This window comes from Lates calcarifer, linkage group LG4 (genome assembly GCF_001640805.2).
Source record: "Lates calcarifer isolate ASB-BC8 linkage group LG4, TLL_Latcal_v3, whole genome shotgun sequence".
NCBI classification, from domain to species: Eukaryota; Metazoa; Chordata; class Actinopteri; family Centropomidae; genus Lates; species Lates calcarifer.
Window position 1 is genome coordinate 19,720,128 of NC_066836.1, and position 16,591 is coordinate 19,736,718.

The following is a 16,591-nucleotide window of genomic DNA, read 5'->3' on the forward strand; positions in this document are numbered from 1 at the left end:
ACCACAAGCCATTTGCTGCACAGGGAACCTGCAGCCCACTTTGCTTGGCTGGTAACCATTTCATATTTACCATTTCAGCATAAATGTCACAAAGATGTATGAAATGAGAGACAATAGATGTTAAAAGAATGAAAAATATTAGGTAAGCTGATTTTCTGCATAGGAACTAAGGAATTATGGTCAGATGAGTAGTCTCCAAGCTATTAGCATTAAAGCTTCTTCAGTTAGTGCATTAATGTGACACCATCGGTTAGTGTCATGTTTCTCCATTTTTAGAAATACTTTACCGATTCATTCTAAAATCATAAAAGCATGATCCTAATAATGTACGAGTGCATATATGAAAGTGAGTGAGAGACAGATAGAGAGAACAGAGAGAGAGAGAGAGAGAGAGAGGGGTGGTGGTCATCAACCAGGGAAGCGTAAGTGACTACATGTGACAGCACACCACACTTTATCCATGGCAGCCCTGCAGAGATGAGCCTGCCTGCTCGCCAAAGCTTCCATCTGTCTGCAGCCCTGTGAGGAAGTATCCGCTATTCACCACACTCTTACACTCTGCCCCATGCTGGTCTGCTTGGTCCACACCAACGCCAACTCTGCTGGTGAGAGCTATATTTACAAACAGCTGCCGTGGCACTGGGTAGAGTACCATGAGAGGGAGGAGTAATTCTGTTTTGCATGAGAGATTTTAACCGTCACACCCCTAGCGTATTACAGGATCATCTCAATTATTGTTGTGTGTTGGCCTGGCAATGACTGATAGAATATTGTCTGTCTTTATAATTTATAGAGAGAAAAATCTGACAATACACGTATTCCTGTGCACTTATTAAGGTAATATACTCAGTCAACTTTATAGGATTTTATTTTAATATTTTGCCTCAATAGAAATCTCTGTGTAAATAAACATTTGTTGCAGGAGACTAACAGGCATTTAAAGGAGCTTCAGTCGTACAACACAGAAGAATAAAGAGTAAATTTGCCAAGTTTGTAAGCTAGACGGGATGCCATGTGGAGCACAGCGGTGTTTCAAACATTCTGAATAAAAACAGACAGATGCTCTCAACTAGTCTTTGCACGGAAGCCCACATTGCACATGGCTACTTTATAATTTTGTCACAATTAAAGTGTCTCTTAAATAAATCCATCAAATATTTATACACAGGAACAGAGCAAAATAAAATCACAACCTCAATTTTCCACTTTTTTTCTCAGGTGAAAATTATCTTAATTTGCACAATCATCTCTGCATTTTGCATAAAACACATTCTTTCATGCGCTTTATAATGAGTTACAGGTTGAAATATTTCTTCTCTACCACCTCTTTCCCCCTCATGTCTCTCCTGCTTCATCCAACTCTCCTCCCATCATCATTACAACACTTCAACCTGCTCTCTCCATCCACCTTCCTCACAAGGGGAAGACCAGAAACCCAGAGAAGGTGGAGTACTTCCAACCCCCCATCAGGTTGCCTCTCTCCAGTCTGAGGTATGCCTTATCCCCCTTCTCCATAATCACCAGGCCGGCGTTGGTGGCAGCCTCTCTGGTCACGTCTTGATCCCCAGCGAAAGCTGAAATCATCGGCCAGCCGTTCACCATCAGGCTGACCTGAAGCAGACAGGATGAAGGGGTTAGAGAGTGCATGCTGATCTGCTGGAATGATAAGTGTCATAGTTGAGGTGGTGTACCTGGATAGTTTGCCTGTTGTAGGCCTTAACAACATGGAAGTTGAAGCTGTACACTCCTCTCCTTGGTGCCAGGAAGACACTGCTCTCTTGGTCAAAATGAGTGCCGACATTCACCAAAATCTGATCCAACAGATGATATGTGACATTATATGTGAAACAGTAAAGGGTACACAAGGTATGACAGAGAAAAAAAGCCCTTCTGTGACTTGTGACAAACCTTGTGCCTATTGTTAAAAGATCCCCCACCCCAACTCCCTGTATACCTGCTCACTCTAGGCTCACTTGGGACATTATTTTTGCCCATGCAGTTAGATCTCAAACTTCTCCCAAACTTCTGAGTCATATTTTTACATATCCATTTCCAAAAAAAGCCCAAAGTGTCCATGAAAATGAAAACTGTGCTGCATAATCCAACGGTTCTGTGGCCAGACGGATGCACTTTGAGTCCAAAACTTCAGTGTTTACATCATTAGCATTTTTCCTCACTGTCGGAACTCTAATCATATGTGCATCTTATTGGCAGAGGACTTCTGTTCACAAAATACTTGGAATACAGCTTACAGAAGCTGTCTGGGGAAAAAGTGATCTACATTTTTTTTTATTATTATTGCAGCACCATGAAAAAATCCCATTCTGTTGAGCAAGAGTCAGATTAAAAAAAAAAAAAAAAACGCACAATAGCATACTGTAACTTAAGGACAGGCATCACCAGTCAGACACTCACATTATCAAAATAGATGATCATGGTGCGGTTGCTCATGTCCGTGGGCTCATGGTTGGTCTGGCGGCTGGCGGAGAAAGCCACTCGGCCGGAGCCAGAGCGGACCGACATGCCCAGGGCATTACCAGCCGGCTCGGACGACGGAGTGGAGTCACACACGACCAAGCATTTCCCCTCAAGGATGATGGGCTCTGTGTCATTCTGGCCCCTGGACCCCATAGGTCCCCACAGCAGGAGCACACCTAGCAGTAGCGTGAGGTCAGACCAGATTGACCTGGGGTGCATGGCTGATCCTGGGGCTGTTTAGTTGAGTATCTCTGATTAATTCTGATAGGAAGAAGTGTCACTTTGGACAATTTGAAGAGTAAATAAACATGCTATGGTGAAAGAAATTGTCCTTTTGGAAATTTTCCAAACCTCTCTCAGAGTTCAGAGTTGGTTGGATTAAAAGAGAGAGAGAGAAAAAATCTATTCTGACTTTGTCCTCTATGTAGTTTTTGCTGGTACAACCAGTGTGCACTAAGGTAGCAATGAAACCAGCAGATGTGTCTCAAAATGAAGTCATATTCAGATGAAATTCAGAATGGTTCATTGGCCATAGCTGTCAATCATAGACTTTCTGTTTTTCTCTCTGGTTTTCTTGTCTGCCCCCACAAATCCCAAATCTCTCCAGTGTCCGATGTGCTGTGTCAGTAGGGGCCAGAATGACAGTCACCAAAAAACCCCTTGGTATTTTCAAGTTGATTTCTTCAGCAAAAAATACGACAGGAAGGCAGAAGAGAAGTAGCTGGAGAGGGGAAGAAGAGGTTTGAAGAGATAAAGGTACAGCAAAATGAGTGAAGATCCGAGCTCAGGCTTTAAAGAGAGGATGTAAAAGATGCTGAGGAGAGGTGAGGGAAAAAAACAGATGAGGTAAGATTCTGGACAGGTGACAGGGGAGGGATGCAGGACTCAGAAGGGAGTGAGAAAGAGAGAGGGAGTGGGGGAACAACTCCACTGAGTGACCATCTGTCTTTTACACGTAACCACCCCCCCACCCCCCCAACGCTGTTCAACACACATTCCCTCACATAACACACACACTCTTTTTCTCTCACTTGTGCTTTTGTTTCACACTTACATATACACTATACATTAAAAATGGTCACTTTTTGCAGTTTATTTTATTTTCCCTTCAAGTTCAACAGCCTTTCTTTGTCTTAACTCACAGAAATTAAATGTTAAGTTGGAGAATATCCACTCCGCCATCAGGTGACACAGTGAAGTTCCAAATGTACATTTTCTTAGACCAAAATTAGCAACAGCATGTGTATAAATATCACATTCTCAATTACACAGAAATACAGCACACTTTCACTCACATTAGCATAGACTTATCCATTAACAACCTTAAAACAAGTTCTCTAACATGACCACCCCCTCTCTGTGCAGTACAATTCTACTGTTGTAAGTGAATAAAAAAAACTAGATGATCACCTGTTTCCATCTGAACAATCTTGTAGTCCATGTCAGGCAAAAACAGTCCCAGCTGAATCACCTGATTATGGTCAAAAATCCTTGTTCTCTTGCTCCTCTATCACATTATTCCGAGAACAGCAGCCAGTGTGAGTGTAACTAAGCCAGAGTACGCTCTAATCCCTCTGTCTCTCTCCCTGTGTGGCTTGCTTTCTCTCTCTTTCAGCCACCCCCCTTTCCGTCTGCTTCTTTCTCACCCTCTATGTTCCATCCACCCACTCACCTTTACAGCGAAATAAAGAAAATGGGAGGATAATTGGGTATCTGAGACACTTCAAAGAGTACAGTTAGCAAGTGAGTGGCAGTTGTTTTCCCTTTTTTCTTCAATATCCAATCAAATCAGTGATTCCTTCTTTTGTGTCTTCAAACCGAGTTTAAAAAGATCAAGGTTGCTTGTGCACCTTCATGTGAATGAAAACGTTTGCAGCTCCAATGCTCGTTCAACGTGTAACTACTTTTAATAGACTCTGTAGCAGATATGAGGCTGGATTATACATTCTTCACCAGCCTGATGAAGAATATATAGGCAAAGCTATTCATAAAACAACAAGATAAATCAAACTAATTAACCAAATTTAACTTTTGGTCAAACAGAGAGAGGCCTGTGCACAGCTCCAAAAACACAGCGCCCATTTTCTATCAGTGAGGGTTGACTAAATATTCAAAACATCTCCTGATGCAATACAGGTCGACAGCACCATGAAGTAGAGCCTCCAAAATGACCTTGACGTGAATAAAAAACCTCTTTAAATATAACCCTCATGATTGTATGGTTTATTTACGGGCTGTTGTTTTAGACTGCATTAGTTTTAGCTAGGTCTATCTAATAAACTGAGCAACTGGGTGTTTTTTTAGTTGTCAGTCACTTCCATTTTTCAATCGCTGTAGAATGAAAAGAGCATGATATCTTGCAATCTTGAAAATTCTATTTCTGTCCTTTTTCAAAAGTCCTCATTTTCTCTCCCATCAAAATCTACTCATATTCATGTATCAGTGCTCGACTGTCATTATTCTGTGTTGGAAATAATTTGCATGTCAGTATCACCTGATCACAATTCTGAGTGATATGTCTCTGGAAGACAAGCTCAGCTAAAAAAGTCCCAGTTAGAAAAAGTTTCAGCACAGAGTTGTGTGGTTCTAAACATGGGGAATTAATCAACTTTAAACTGTCTTGGAATGGCTTTATCTAAATCAAACCAGCACAACTGCCAACAGAGTTATCCTCACGGGCCTCCTCTCCCTTTCCTTCACCTCAGACTTTGACAATAGAAATGCTGCTGTTGAGTTCTGCTTTGTAGAGTCCAAAGCCCAAGCACAGTGGCTGAGTGAACATGGTGGAGAAAGTGTGGAGGTGGGTCAGATTGCCAGACAGTCCCACCTCAGAGAAGGTGATGGTGCCTGCGCTGTAGTCCACAGCTACAGCAACACGGTTGCTAGTCATTTGGTATGTTAGGCGAGTCTTTCTGCGGTTGTGCCAGGCAGCCAGCTTCCTGTCATGCTGCTGTGTCAAGCTCCATGATACCTGAGGATTTAACAGAGGCATTCTAATCAAGGAACATTTGAATTCAAATCTTCAGTGGCAGAGAGAGATAAGGTACTGTGTGTACTTTGATCATATTTAAAGGTGCTACAAATTTTCACATTCATATATCAGTGCCATGTCAATTTTTAAAACTTAGTATAATGGATATAAATTGCAGAAAAGATTTGGCAACCATTGGATGTATATATTTGACAGGGAGATATTGAGTTGGAATATCGTTTAAAGCACAACACAGAAGTGTTTCTATGATGGATGACTGAACTATTAAGGGTTCAAAAGGAAAAAATCAGACAAAGCAGCCTTTTCATTTTCACTGAAGCCAGACAAATAAACTGAGCGTGACACCAGAGAGGAGTTAATGATGTGGTGGAACTACAAATACCACCGACATTAGAGGCTACCACTAATTTCATTTGTTTACAAAACAACAAACTAATCCTAAAATGTGACACATAGCACCTTTAAATGTTTAAGTGCTATCAACTAACCCAACTAGGTAGCGTATTACCTTGTTGTTCCCAAAGGCGTTGCCATCTTTCCCCTTCCGCCCAATGCTTCTATAGCAGACACCAATATCCCAGAATCCCTCAGCCTCCAGCTCCCAGTAATGAGTCCCAGAGGAGAAGGTCTGAGCAGTGAGAACCTGCGGCCAGTGGTCGAAACGTTCGGGGTGAGCGGCGCAGGGCAGCCGGCTTTTAACCCGCATCACTGAGCGAAGGTCATCAGAGATGCTCAAGAGAGGATGAGCAGTGTTTGTGTCCAGAGTCAAAGGACTGGTTACTGTAGGAGAGGGGAAAGAAATTAGATTTCTAATGTTTAGTTGCTCGAATTACATTATTTGTGGTAATTTTTGCAGGTTAACCCTGACTCTGATGGGCAAAACTGAATCTACAGTATGTCTGCGTTCTTGGAAAAATAACAACAAAGCTTTCATTAACGCCCACATATTGCTCACATGCAACTGTCCATGTACACAGTCTTAATTACCACACATAGAAGACCACTTGTAGTACTTTTTCATGTCAAATCAGTAGATGCCATAAGGCTACAAAGTTTTAAGCTTTAAAGGTGCAAGTAGGTGCATTTTAGTTACCTCTGAACAGAGCCAGGCTAGCTGTTTCCCACAGTGGGAAACAGTGATTGCTGGTTGTAACTTCATATTCAACAGATAGACACGAGGCTGGTATTATCTCATTTAACTCTCAACAAGAAAGCAAATAAGCATATTTCCCCAAAATGTCGAAATGTTCCTTGAATAAATTCAAATAAATGGGGTGGGTGTGCGTCACCCATCTGCCACTCACAGAGCTCCCTCTTAAGTTCGCTGAGGCAGCGGAGGGTGACTGTGATGAATTCTCGATACTTGCTCTCTATATCCTCCAGGATATGCTTCCTGTCTAGGCTGATGGCATCAGGGATGAAAAGTGGGCTGTTCAGGTCGGCTAGTAACCTAGAATACAAGAACATAACACACACAAATACATTGTCATTTTAAGGAATGAGTACATATAGATTTAAGGCTTGTGTTACTGCATTTGTCATTTCCTTTTTTCTCCCTTTATGTCTTGCTGACTTTCAACCCCAGACATACATACAGGTATTTCATAACATACGTTAAATAAATACATACATCAACACACTCAAGGACACTCTAAGGATGTAAAGTCATTGATTTGTTCTGGACTTACTTTGTGTCATCTGATTGAAAGGCCTAAGGAAAGAAGAGTCAAGGTCAAGTGAGAAAAACACAACATTAAACGAATGAGATTTACAAATGTCCCTGTGAATAAGCCCAGCTGGAAAAGACAGCAAACAAACACAAGGTTAAACCCTCACACAGATATATAACTAACTCCATCTGTGGCTCTGTACAGTTTGTTGGGTAGATCTGCACCATCTTTTTTCCATGATACATTAGCCTTGACAGCATGAATTATAATACTTGTGGTAAATATCCTTGTGGCTCTGCTGTATACTCTTTTAAAGCACTAACTGTGTGGTGACAGCATCTTCTATTTTCATCTGCTTAAAATACATTCCAGAGAATACTGTACATTCTTTGTGTATCGAACTGAACAGTATATCAGGAGTAGTATAACATGATGATTTGTCACTCTTACACACCCTCACACTGTTTTGGCGCCATTTAAATACATTAAAGTTTTTTCACAGGCCTTATCTGCCCATTATCGTACAGCTGCCAACGCAGATTATATGGTAGACATTATATCATTGACATCAGATCATTACTGAAGGGCGAACTACACATTACAATATGAGGAATAGCATGAAAGATTAAAAGGATGAGCTGCATGACAACATGTGGATCATATTTCCCAACTGTTTGCCTGTTGTTAAACTGCTTAATGGGGTCTGTGACAGTTTAATAATTTCTTACAGTTAACAGCAATGTGACAGAGGAAAAGCAAAAAGATGATAAAACGTGGATATAAAACCAAACCAAATCAAACAAAACTAAGGGTCTCCAGTCACTCTAACAGCACTGTATATGCTGCATTTAGGCACAGCTGTGCTTTGATCTATATGCTCACAATGATAATGCTAACCTCCTCATGTTTAACAGATAATGTTCATCATCTTAGTTTAACATGCTAACATCTGCTAATGAGGACTACACACAAAATACAGCTGATGGAATGTCATTAGTTCTGCTAGTATTTTGTCAAAAACCAAAGCAGTGGACAAATCAACAATGCGTTGCATTTTATTGCAAGGGCAGAGAGAGCGACAACAAAGCTCTCCAGCAGGAGTAAAACTGGGAACATTACAATTTTGACCAGATGATGGCGCTTGATGAAAAGTTAAGTGGTCACCAAAGTTCCATCTTGAGGGGATCATGAACGTCTGTACCAAATTTTATGGCAGTCCATCCAATATTTGACCTGACATTTGTTTAAAGACCACAAAAGTCAACCTCATGGTAGAAATAGAAGAAAAGTCAGGGAATGACAAAGTCATTAGGATAATCCTCTGGGAAACCATAAAAATATCTGCACAAAACCTTGCATCACTCCATATAGTAGATGTTGAGATATTTCTTGGGATAAGGGAAAACTTTAACATGCTGGTGGTGCTAGAGGAAAAGTAAGGCTTCAGCCTGTACAAAGCTTATTAACAGCAGACTTGATAGTTGGCATATTTCGGAAGCTAAATTGTGTAAATTTCATTTTGACAGGTCAGAGTGCTATGTCATCATTACTCACTGTGACTACCCTACAGTTACCATAATATTGCACTGTACAGCAGTGGTGTCTGTTCAGGACCAAGTCTTACCCAGATAAGCAGAAAGGGATCGGTTTCTGCCAGCAGTGAGGCAAGGTAGTGCTGGATGCTCAGCGTCTGGCTCACGTTGTCCCTCACCTTGGAGCAGTCCTCATGGACACGATCAATGACCTGCTGTCTCTCTCTCCTGGTGAGCTCCCTCAGGGCCACCACCAGTTTTGTCACCTGAACCTGCAGGTCTGAACCCAGCCGCTCCACCTGGGTGTTGTCCTTTTTTAGAGAGTCCTGCAACCAGCAAAAAGGGATTGGTGGTTGATGCCAGATGAGTGACTGATATTTAAACAAACCATCTGATCAATTTGAAAAATATTATCAATAGAGAGTTCAGTCTGAAGGTTGTACAGGGAAAGGACTTAAAGTTGGGATTCCTTCCTTTCTTGGGCAGTGCTGAGAAAGTTAACATGATACATTTTCTTTGCACAGTTTAAATATTTCTACTCACAGCCATAGTGGAATCAATATTCTCATACTCTTTGAGGATTCGGTCTCCATCTTTCAACTTCTCCTCTGCTTTCCTGAGCAGCGTCTGGAGAATGACCTGTGGGATCATACATTCAGCGTTTCAGCAACCACACACGGGTGCACAAATCGACATAAATTCACACATTTAAACTCTTCCAGCTCACCTTCAGATCATCTTCCACTTGTCTCAGCGCTTTCACTTTGTGCTGAACATGGCCTCCCTCCAACAGACAGTCACCACACACATACACCCTCTCATCAGCACAGTAGTAGCGGAATATCTCTGTGTGTGTTGGACACCTTCGCTGGGAGAGGTCCCCCAGAGGATCCACCAACAAATGGGTGCTAAATGCTGGCCTTTCCAGATGGGGCTGGAGGTGTTTGGCACACAGCGACACCTCACACCTCAGGCAGGTCTTGATGGCCAATGGTGGCTGCCCTTCCTCTGCCTCGGGGGGACAGCAGTCACACAATACTTCACCATGTTCCTCCTGGCACTGGGGACAGGTAAAACGAACCTTACCCTCACCCTGGCTGCTCCAGGCCTCACGAATGCAGGCGGGGCAGAAGCTGTGACCACAGGGCAGGGGGTGGGCTTGGCTGAAGATGTCCCGGCACACAGAGCAGGTCAGCTCTTCCTCCAGGGAAGCCATAGTAAGAGGAAGAAAGGACCCTGATGTGTGTCTGTGTCACACAAAGCTGCTAACTAAACAGTGGATTTACACTGAAGAGAGAAATCAAAGATACAGTCAGTATTTGTACATTTTTGAGAAAATATTACCAATCATCGTGTTGTGGGTCTGTGCAGCACCAAATGAAAGAGCATATCTGCACAAATTATATGCTGCAATTGCATGTAAGAAACCCCTAGCAGTACTGAGCCAGCAGCAAGTGGGAAGTCCTTGTTTCACTCCAACTGTGCACTGAGACCAGTAATCCTGTCTACTGGGCTTTTGCCTACTGTGCTCTATGAATAGAGTACTTAAGAATGTAACCACTACTACTGGGAAAATGTACATAAGGTGGATAAAAATATCATGATTTAATGTAATGCAATACACTAACACTGCAAACTAGGTTCTACAAATGCCACACATAACACATAAACTGAACCAAACCAGAACTGCAAAAGACAACTGTTTAAAATTAACCATACAATTTACTGAGCAAGCAATAACCGATGTATATGATTATTAAGTAAAATCTGTGACTTATTGGTTATCGCAGTAAGTGTAAAGTGTAAGGGGCTGTAACACTGACCCTAGGTGACTTGACTCAGACCCAAGCTGTTGCGGTAGAGGGATCAGGAGATCATCCTTGACAGCTTCTTGACCTAGTTTACTCTGCATGTGTCCTGCTTTTACAAGTTTAACACCAACTCATACATGTTCATCTCAACTACATTCTATGATAAACATCTTTAAAAAAAAAAAAAAGAAAAAAAGTGGACTTTCTTACCCCTGGGTACCTTCGTGTTTGCAGAATGTGGCCATAGATGAACATGGTGTTGTCAGTGAGTTGACTGTGTAGGCTAATCCCAACAGATCCAACCCCCGGTCTAACCATGGCACTGGACTCACAGAGGTCACGTGACACTGACATGGGAGGGGGCGTGGGGAAGATGATTAGGTAACTTTAAAGTAAACTGTTTTCTATTAAGGTCGCAGACCAAAAGTTGTGAAGGTGTGTTTGATTTACTTCTAGTGAATACATAGGTGTGCTTTACATACCTGTAAAATCAGTATTGTTCCATAGGACTTAAAAAGAAACCACTAAATTAACTTAAGACTGATTCTGTCAGCATAAACAATCAAATACTACAGGGGGAAGTAGGTGTAGAAAGCAACAACGTGTACAGTGAACAAAGAAGCTAAGGATATGCACTACATTTAGATATATTGGAGGAACATTTTTTATTTGTGGAGTACAATGTAAATATATTATTTGCTCTTACACACTGGTATACAGTTTCATGTGGTCCTTTAGGTTCATAGGTTCAAGAATCTTAGGTATGGTCAGACTGCCACAGGTAGAAACAAGTGCTCTTAAACAAGCAAGGTGGAATCACACAGTCAAAGTTTCATCAGGGTAACATTTCTGATGTTGTTTCTGGGCAACTCCCAAGAGGGATTCAAAGTGAGAGTGGTGGTGAGTCCAACTTAACTGCACTGAGAATGTATTTACTGCATTTACTGACATTAAGTAGTCAGTTGCCGGTTTATTAGGTACGCCTATCTAAAACTAATGTAGTCTAATACAAAAGTCCTGCAATAAATCCTGCCTTTTCAAATGCTATCACGTTTAGTTATTGGTGAAACAGTTTTAGAGTGCTGTTGATTCAACTGTATGATCATTTTGCAGGCTGTAATTTATGGTGCTGTTGTTTTGTGCTATGCTGTTAGAGTAGAGAAAAGTGGTGGTAAAGTTGCATTACTATCTGTCCAAAAGGAAGTAGAAGGTAGTTTATCCCATTCAGTTTTGGAATCATGCAAATCAAGTATTCATCTGTGATATATCTGGAATCTGTGATGGCTATAGTTAACAATAATCAGATGGGAACCATACATGCATTAAATCAAAGCATATCAGTCTACAGAAATACTGGATAAAAATATCCTGGAAGAAAAGAGAGAGATGGAGTGTGGAATAACAGCCTGGTTCTGCTGAAGTATGGTATCTGGCAGAGGGTTTACACAGTTTGATTTTATTTAGGGAAATAAGCTTATTCTCTTTGTTGCTAATTGCAAAATGAGGAGATTAATACAACTTCCATGTCTATTCAGTGAATATAATGCTGCAGCAACCAACTATTTAGTTTTGCTTAGCATAAAGACAGGGATCGGGGGAAACTGCTAGCCTGGCTCAGTCTGAAGACAAAACAAATCTGCTTGGCGAAGAAATAGTCCAGCACAGAGCCATGTTAATTAGTGCCCATTTTACCACGTTGAAACAGAGCCAGACTAGTTGTTTCTCCCTGCTTCCAGTCTTTCTGCAAAGCTAAGTTAACCATCCCCTGGTTACGTTATAATGTAGCATATCATGCATGTTTTAAAGTGAGACTGTGTAACAATGAATGAAATGCTGAATGAATGAATGAATGTTATTTCGGCAAAACAAGATGAAAAATAAAAGGTTTCTTTTAGGTTTCCAGTTGAGATACGAATGCATGCAATTTCTTTTTCAAATTTCTGCTGAGTCTTTAAGCATCATCTGCTTACTTTGTATATTGTCTCAGTTAAATATGTCCCTATGTACAGCCAAATAAAGTCTTGGTTTGGCTTCACTGTGACAAACTGCAGAACTGAAAGCATCATGGTTGATTCGCTACAAATGTCCAACAACAGCCAGATGACTGACAAATAATGTCTCACTTCTCTTTGATGAAGACTCTGTCTACTACATAAATACTATATATATGATATAAGGGTAATATTCCTCATAGGACTACCTGACGTCTGCCTGGCCTTCTATGCTCTCCTGCGTCTCCTCAGGAGGGACAAAGCAGCTCCGACGTAAACCTGTTCCTGTCAGATCTAATCCAGATTGGGATCACGGTTGTTTTTATCATGGCAGGTTTTTTGATGACCTCTTTGGGGTTCATGGTGCTGATTTCTGCAGAGAGGTATTTAATGGTGGCCTGTCCAGTGTGGTATTACCACACTGCAATGTTATCCTCTCTCATTTCACTTTGCATGCGGACCCTCTATATTTTTCTTCGAAGAGACATAAGGGACACTGTGGAAGCATTTCCCTGCTGCAAAACACCTCTGATGAAGCTCAAAGTGTTCCAGGAGAGGCTAACAGACAGTTCCCAGACAGGGACCGCCTTACAGTTAAGTTAATAAGTAGTTAAAAAAGGGAACTGCATCGAAGAGAGTGTTTCATCACACCCCTTGCATTACAGCTGAGACTGAATGATCTGTTTCTCATATGTTATGCCTAAATCCTTATGAATTTATGAATTACCTCACAAACCAGAGCTTTCAGTTCTTAGATAAAGACCTATCTCACTAAGTAGGAAAAATGAAGTCAGGTGGAGACCATCTCAAATCTGAAACAGTAGTGTTGGTTAAGTTTCTCTGGAGCACCAAAGCCTTCAGCATCTACCCCAGTGTATGTGAGCTGAGAAATCAGCGCACAGAATAATAAGGACTATGATACACAGGTGAAAACAAGTGATGTTATGTTAATGTACAATTAGAATGTAAATGTCTGTGATTATAACCTGTTTTCATTTTCTGTATTTCCGGTTATATTTTGATTGTTTAAAAATGTGTGTATTATCTACTCATGTGGTTAATGTTGTATTAAAATGATCAGGCAACACTTAAATATATACACGTTACTCAAACTGATGCAACTTGCCTCTAATTTTTGTCTCTGAGAGACACCTAGTGGCATTACTGGTGTGAGACATAAAACCCAGCATTGTTTAGCTACAGTGTGCCAGGAAACATAGCTGTGAGTTGATAAGACACATCCAATCAAAATCATGATTTTAAAAAAGTGCCAAGTTGGAAAACTGGCCAAGCAACGAGATGTTTACTAACCAGTCTGTCCTGCCACAGCACCATCATTAGCTGACATCTTAAGTAGCGTGCTGCTCCTGTTATGCTGTAAGCTGCTGTTGACCTTCTACCCTGCACAAAACAGGCCTGTTATAACACTCATATATACACTGTGGCTCCAAATAACCAAAATAAAATTGTGAGGAGGTCCAGGTATCTGTCTTTGTGTGTGGAGATCATTTTATGGATTGACAAATCACTACATGTATCTTTTTTATTGAAATGTGTAAAGTATGAATTTGGGTTTTGAAAACCTGTGCAAATCTTAAATCACAGTCAGACTGATTCAGCCCTGCATCAGAGGTGTGTGCTCTCAGGCCTGCACTCCTATGTGAGATGCACACTGAGAGCCAATGTGGAGGTAACTGTGGTCAGCAAAATGAGATTAATACAACTCTCATGTCTAATCATTAAATATGATGCTACAGCTACCAGCCATTTAGGTTAGCTTAGCATAAAGAGTGGACTCAGGGGGAAACTGCTAACCTTGTTCTGTCTGAAGGCAAAAGAAATCCACCTAGCAAAGAAATAGTCCGGCACAGAGTCAATCTGCCACACTTACAGTTTGCATAGATTAAACAAACAAGATATAACGTGTTAATTATTGTTGGTAGGATGGATTTTGCTATGTTTAGACAGAGCCATGCTGACTGACATAAGCTAAAGCTACAAAAGCTCCCTGCTTCCAGTCTTTGTGCTAAGCTAAGCTGACTGTCCCCTGAAAATTTAAGGGAATGGAAATTTACATCCCCTAGTTTTTAAAAATTGACCAATAAAATTGTACTATGAGGCTGATATTCATTTCTAGAGGACCGAGAAAAAACCTACTACAGGAGACAGGATGTACTGAACAACGTTATGTTATCTAGTTAACTGTTACTTGAGGGCGTGAGGTTGAATTACGTTATACTGTGCAGTGTAACAGCGTTATTTATAATGTACCATATTATGCATCTTTTAATGAGAGACTGTAACAATGGATGAAAGGTTTGATTTGGCAGCAACAGAACACAAAGTTGCTCAACTTGACAGTCTTATTGAATATGACCAGTAACTTATGATGGCTAATTTTAGCTCATGTTAGTAATCTTTAGATAGATATTGCACAATAATGAATCAGTTGCACAGGAGTTTTCTGCTTGACTTCTGTAGTAAAGTAACATTTTGGTATTTACCATTATCCTGACTTGTGACCAGAGTGGTAGGTGTTAAACAAAACTTGCATAGTCTGAGTTTAATGTATTTGTGTATGTGGAATCATGTCTGTCATTACATTTATTGTTCATGTGTACACTGTGTGTGTGGGTGTAACCCTTGAGTATTTCAGCAAAATAAGATGGAAAAATAAAAGGTTTCTTTTAGGGTTCCAGTTGAGATACAAATGCATGCAATTACTTTTCAAATGTCTGCTCCTTAAGCATCATCTGCTTACTTTGTATATTATCTCAGTTAAATATGCTCTATGAATGTCTATGGCTATCTCCACTGTTTGTTCAACAACACACAACCAAATAAAGTCTTGGCCTCCTCAGTGTATTAATATCCTGGTTTGCATAACTGCATTCGCATGAAAGGAGTGTATCAAAGTTAGTTAGATGTTAGTCATGCTTTCTCACCATGAGTGGACCCTGATAAACGGGAAATGCCAAAAAATACAACTTCACTGTGACAAACTGCAGAACTGAAAGCATCAAGGCTGATACGCTATTGATGTCCCACAACAGCGAGATGACTGGGGTACATGAAAATGCCTCACTTCTCTGTGGTAAAGACCCTGCCTACTACACAAATACCATAGGTATCGTGGTGGACTGGGTGATATTCCTCATAGGACTACCTGAAGTCTGCCTGGCCTTCTACGCTCTCCTGCGTCTACTCAAGAGGGACAAAGCAGCGCCGATCTTCGTCATAAATCTGCTCCTGTCAGACCTCATCCAGATCGGGATCACGGTTGTCTTTATCATTAGCAGGTTTTTTGATGCCACCTTCCGTCCCTTTGCCAGAGCCCGCTGCATCGCAAGATTGTTCGTCCGCTTGGGCCTGACCTCTAGTTTGGGGTTCATGGTGCTGATTTCTGCAGAGAGGTATTTAATGGTGGCCTGTCCAGTGTGGTATCACACAAAGAACACTGCAATGTTATCCTCTCTCATTTCACTTTGCATGTGGGCCCTCTCACTGGCCTACTCCATTCTGGATTACTTCTCCGCATTCTCCTTGTTGGTGTTCTCCATCATCTGCCTGCTTCCTGCCCCATTTCTTGTGGCTTTCTTTACAGCCACATGGAAATCCCTCAACAAGAGCATGGCCATGAGACATGACACGAAGCACAAGAGGAGAGTTCTGGGAGTTCTAAGTCTGGTGTTGGGGATGTACATAGTTTTGTTTGTCCCCTTCAGTTTCAGGAACCTCTACTACTCTCTCAAAGGTGACAATGCTGAAGACACAGAAGACTCAGTGAGGGATTTGTCTGGTGTTTTAACCAGCGCCCTGGTCTACCTTAGCCCTCTGATAGATGCTTTAATCTATATTTTTCTTCGAAGAGACATAAGGGACATTGTGGAAGCATTTCCCTGCTGCAAAACACCTCTGATGAAGCTCAAAGTGTTCCAGGAGAGGCTAACAGACAGTTCCCAGACAGGGACCGCCTTACAGTTAAGTTAATAAGTAGTTAAAAAAGGGAACTGCGTCCAAGAGAGTGTTTCATCACACCCCTTGCATTACAGCTGAGACTGAATGATCTGTTTCTCATATGTTATGCCTAAATCCTTATGAATTTATGAATTACCTC

General features: G+C 41.2%; 2 protein-coding genes across 5 annotated transcripts; one reads left to right on the plus strand and one right to left on the minus strand.

The window, feature by feature from the left end:
- Window positions 1-850: 850 nt before the first annotated feature.
- Window positions 851-10,866, minus strand: cbln12 (cerebellin 12). 4 transcript variants are annotated; one of them, XM_018676159.2, is made up of 9 exons: window positions 10,694-10,860; window positions 9,400-9,959; window positions 9,216-9,311; window positions 8,765-8,998; window positions 7,159-7,181; window positions 6,775-6,920; window positions 5,979-6,250; window positions 3,889-5,449; window positions 2,734-3,199 (listed from the first exon to the last, which is right to left on the minus strand). In XM_018676159.2, the coding sequence occupies exons 2-8, from the start codon at window positions 9,886-9,888 to the stop codon at window positions 5,180-5,182; spliced, it is 1,530 nt and encodes a 509-aa protein (XP_018531675.2). In that variant the 5' UTR covers window positions 9,889-9,959; window positions 10,694-10,860; the 3' UTR covers window positions 2,734-3,199; window positions 3,889-5,179. The 4 variants fall into 4 exon arrangements, with proteins under 4 accessions (XP_018533032.1, XP_050926115.1, XP_018531675.2 ...); XM_051070157.1 differs by lacking the exons at window positions 2,734-3,199; window positions 3,889-5,449; window positions 7,159-7,181 and having other exon boundaries at window positions 6,104-6,250; window positions 10,694-10,866; XM_018677516.2 differs by lacking the exons at window positions 5,979-6,250; window positions 6,775-6,920; window positions 7,159-7,181; ... (2 more) ...; window positions 9,400-9,959; window positions 10,694-10,860 and adding exons at window positions 851-1,611; window positions 1,692-1,811 and having other exon boundaries at window positions 2,416-3,199; window positions 3,889-5,163.
- A 4,665-nt stretch (window positions 10,867-15,531) lies between these two features.
- On the plus strand, window positions 15,532-16,464 carry LOC108883231 (lysophosphatidic acid receptor 4-like). The gene has a single exon (XM_018676160.1). The coding sequence runs from the start codon at window positions 15,532-15,534 to the stop codon at window positions 16,462-16,464; it is 933 nt and encodes a 310-aa protein (XP_018531676.1).
- Window positions 16,465-16,591: the final 127 nt, after the last annotated feature.

What these genes read in the sequence shown, in the direction of transcription:
- cbln12 (XM_018676159.2), bottom strand. Translation starts at nt 9,888, where the DNA reads ATGGCTTCCCTGGAGGAAGAGCTGACCTGCTCTGTGTGCCGGGACATC. An exon ending in ATCCCTTTCTGCTTATCTGG is followed by an intron (nt 7,182 to 8,764) that starts GTAAGACTTGGT and finishes TTCTTTCCTTAG; the next exon opens with GCCTTTCAATCAGATGACAC. An exon ending in ACGCCTTTGGGAACAACAAG is followed by an intron (nt 5,450 to 5,978) that starts GTAATACGCTAC and finishes TTAAATCCTCAG; the next exon opens with GTATCATGGAGCTTGACACA.
- LOC108883231 (XM_018676160.1), top strand. Translation starts at nt 15,532, where the DNA reads ATGACTGGGGTACATGAAAATGCCTCACTTCTCTGTGGTAAAGACCCT.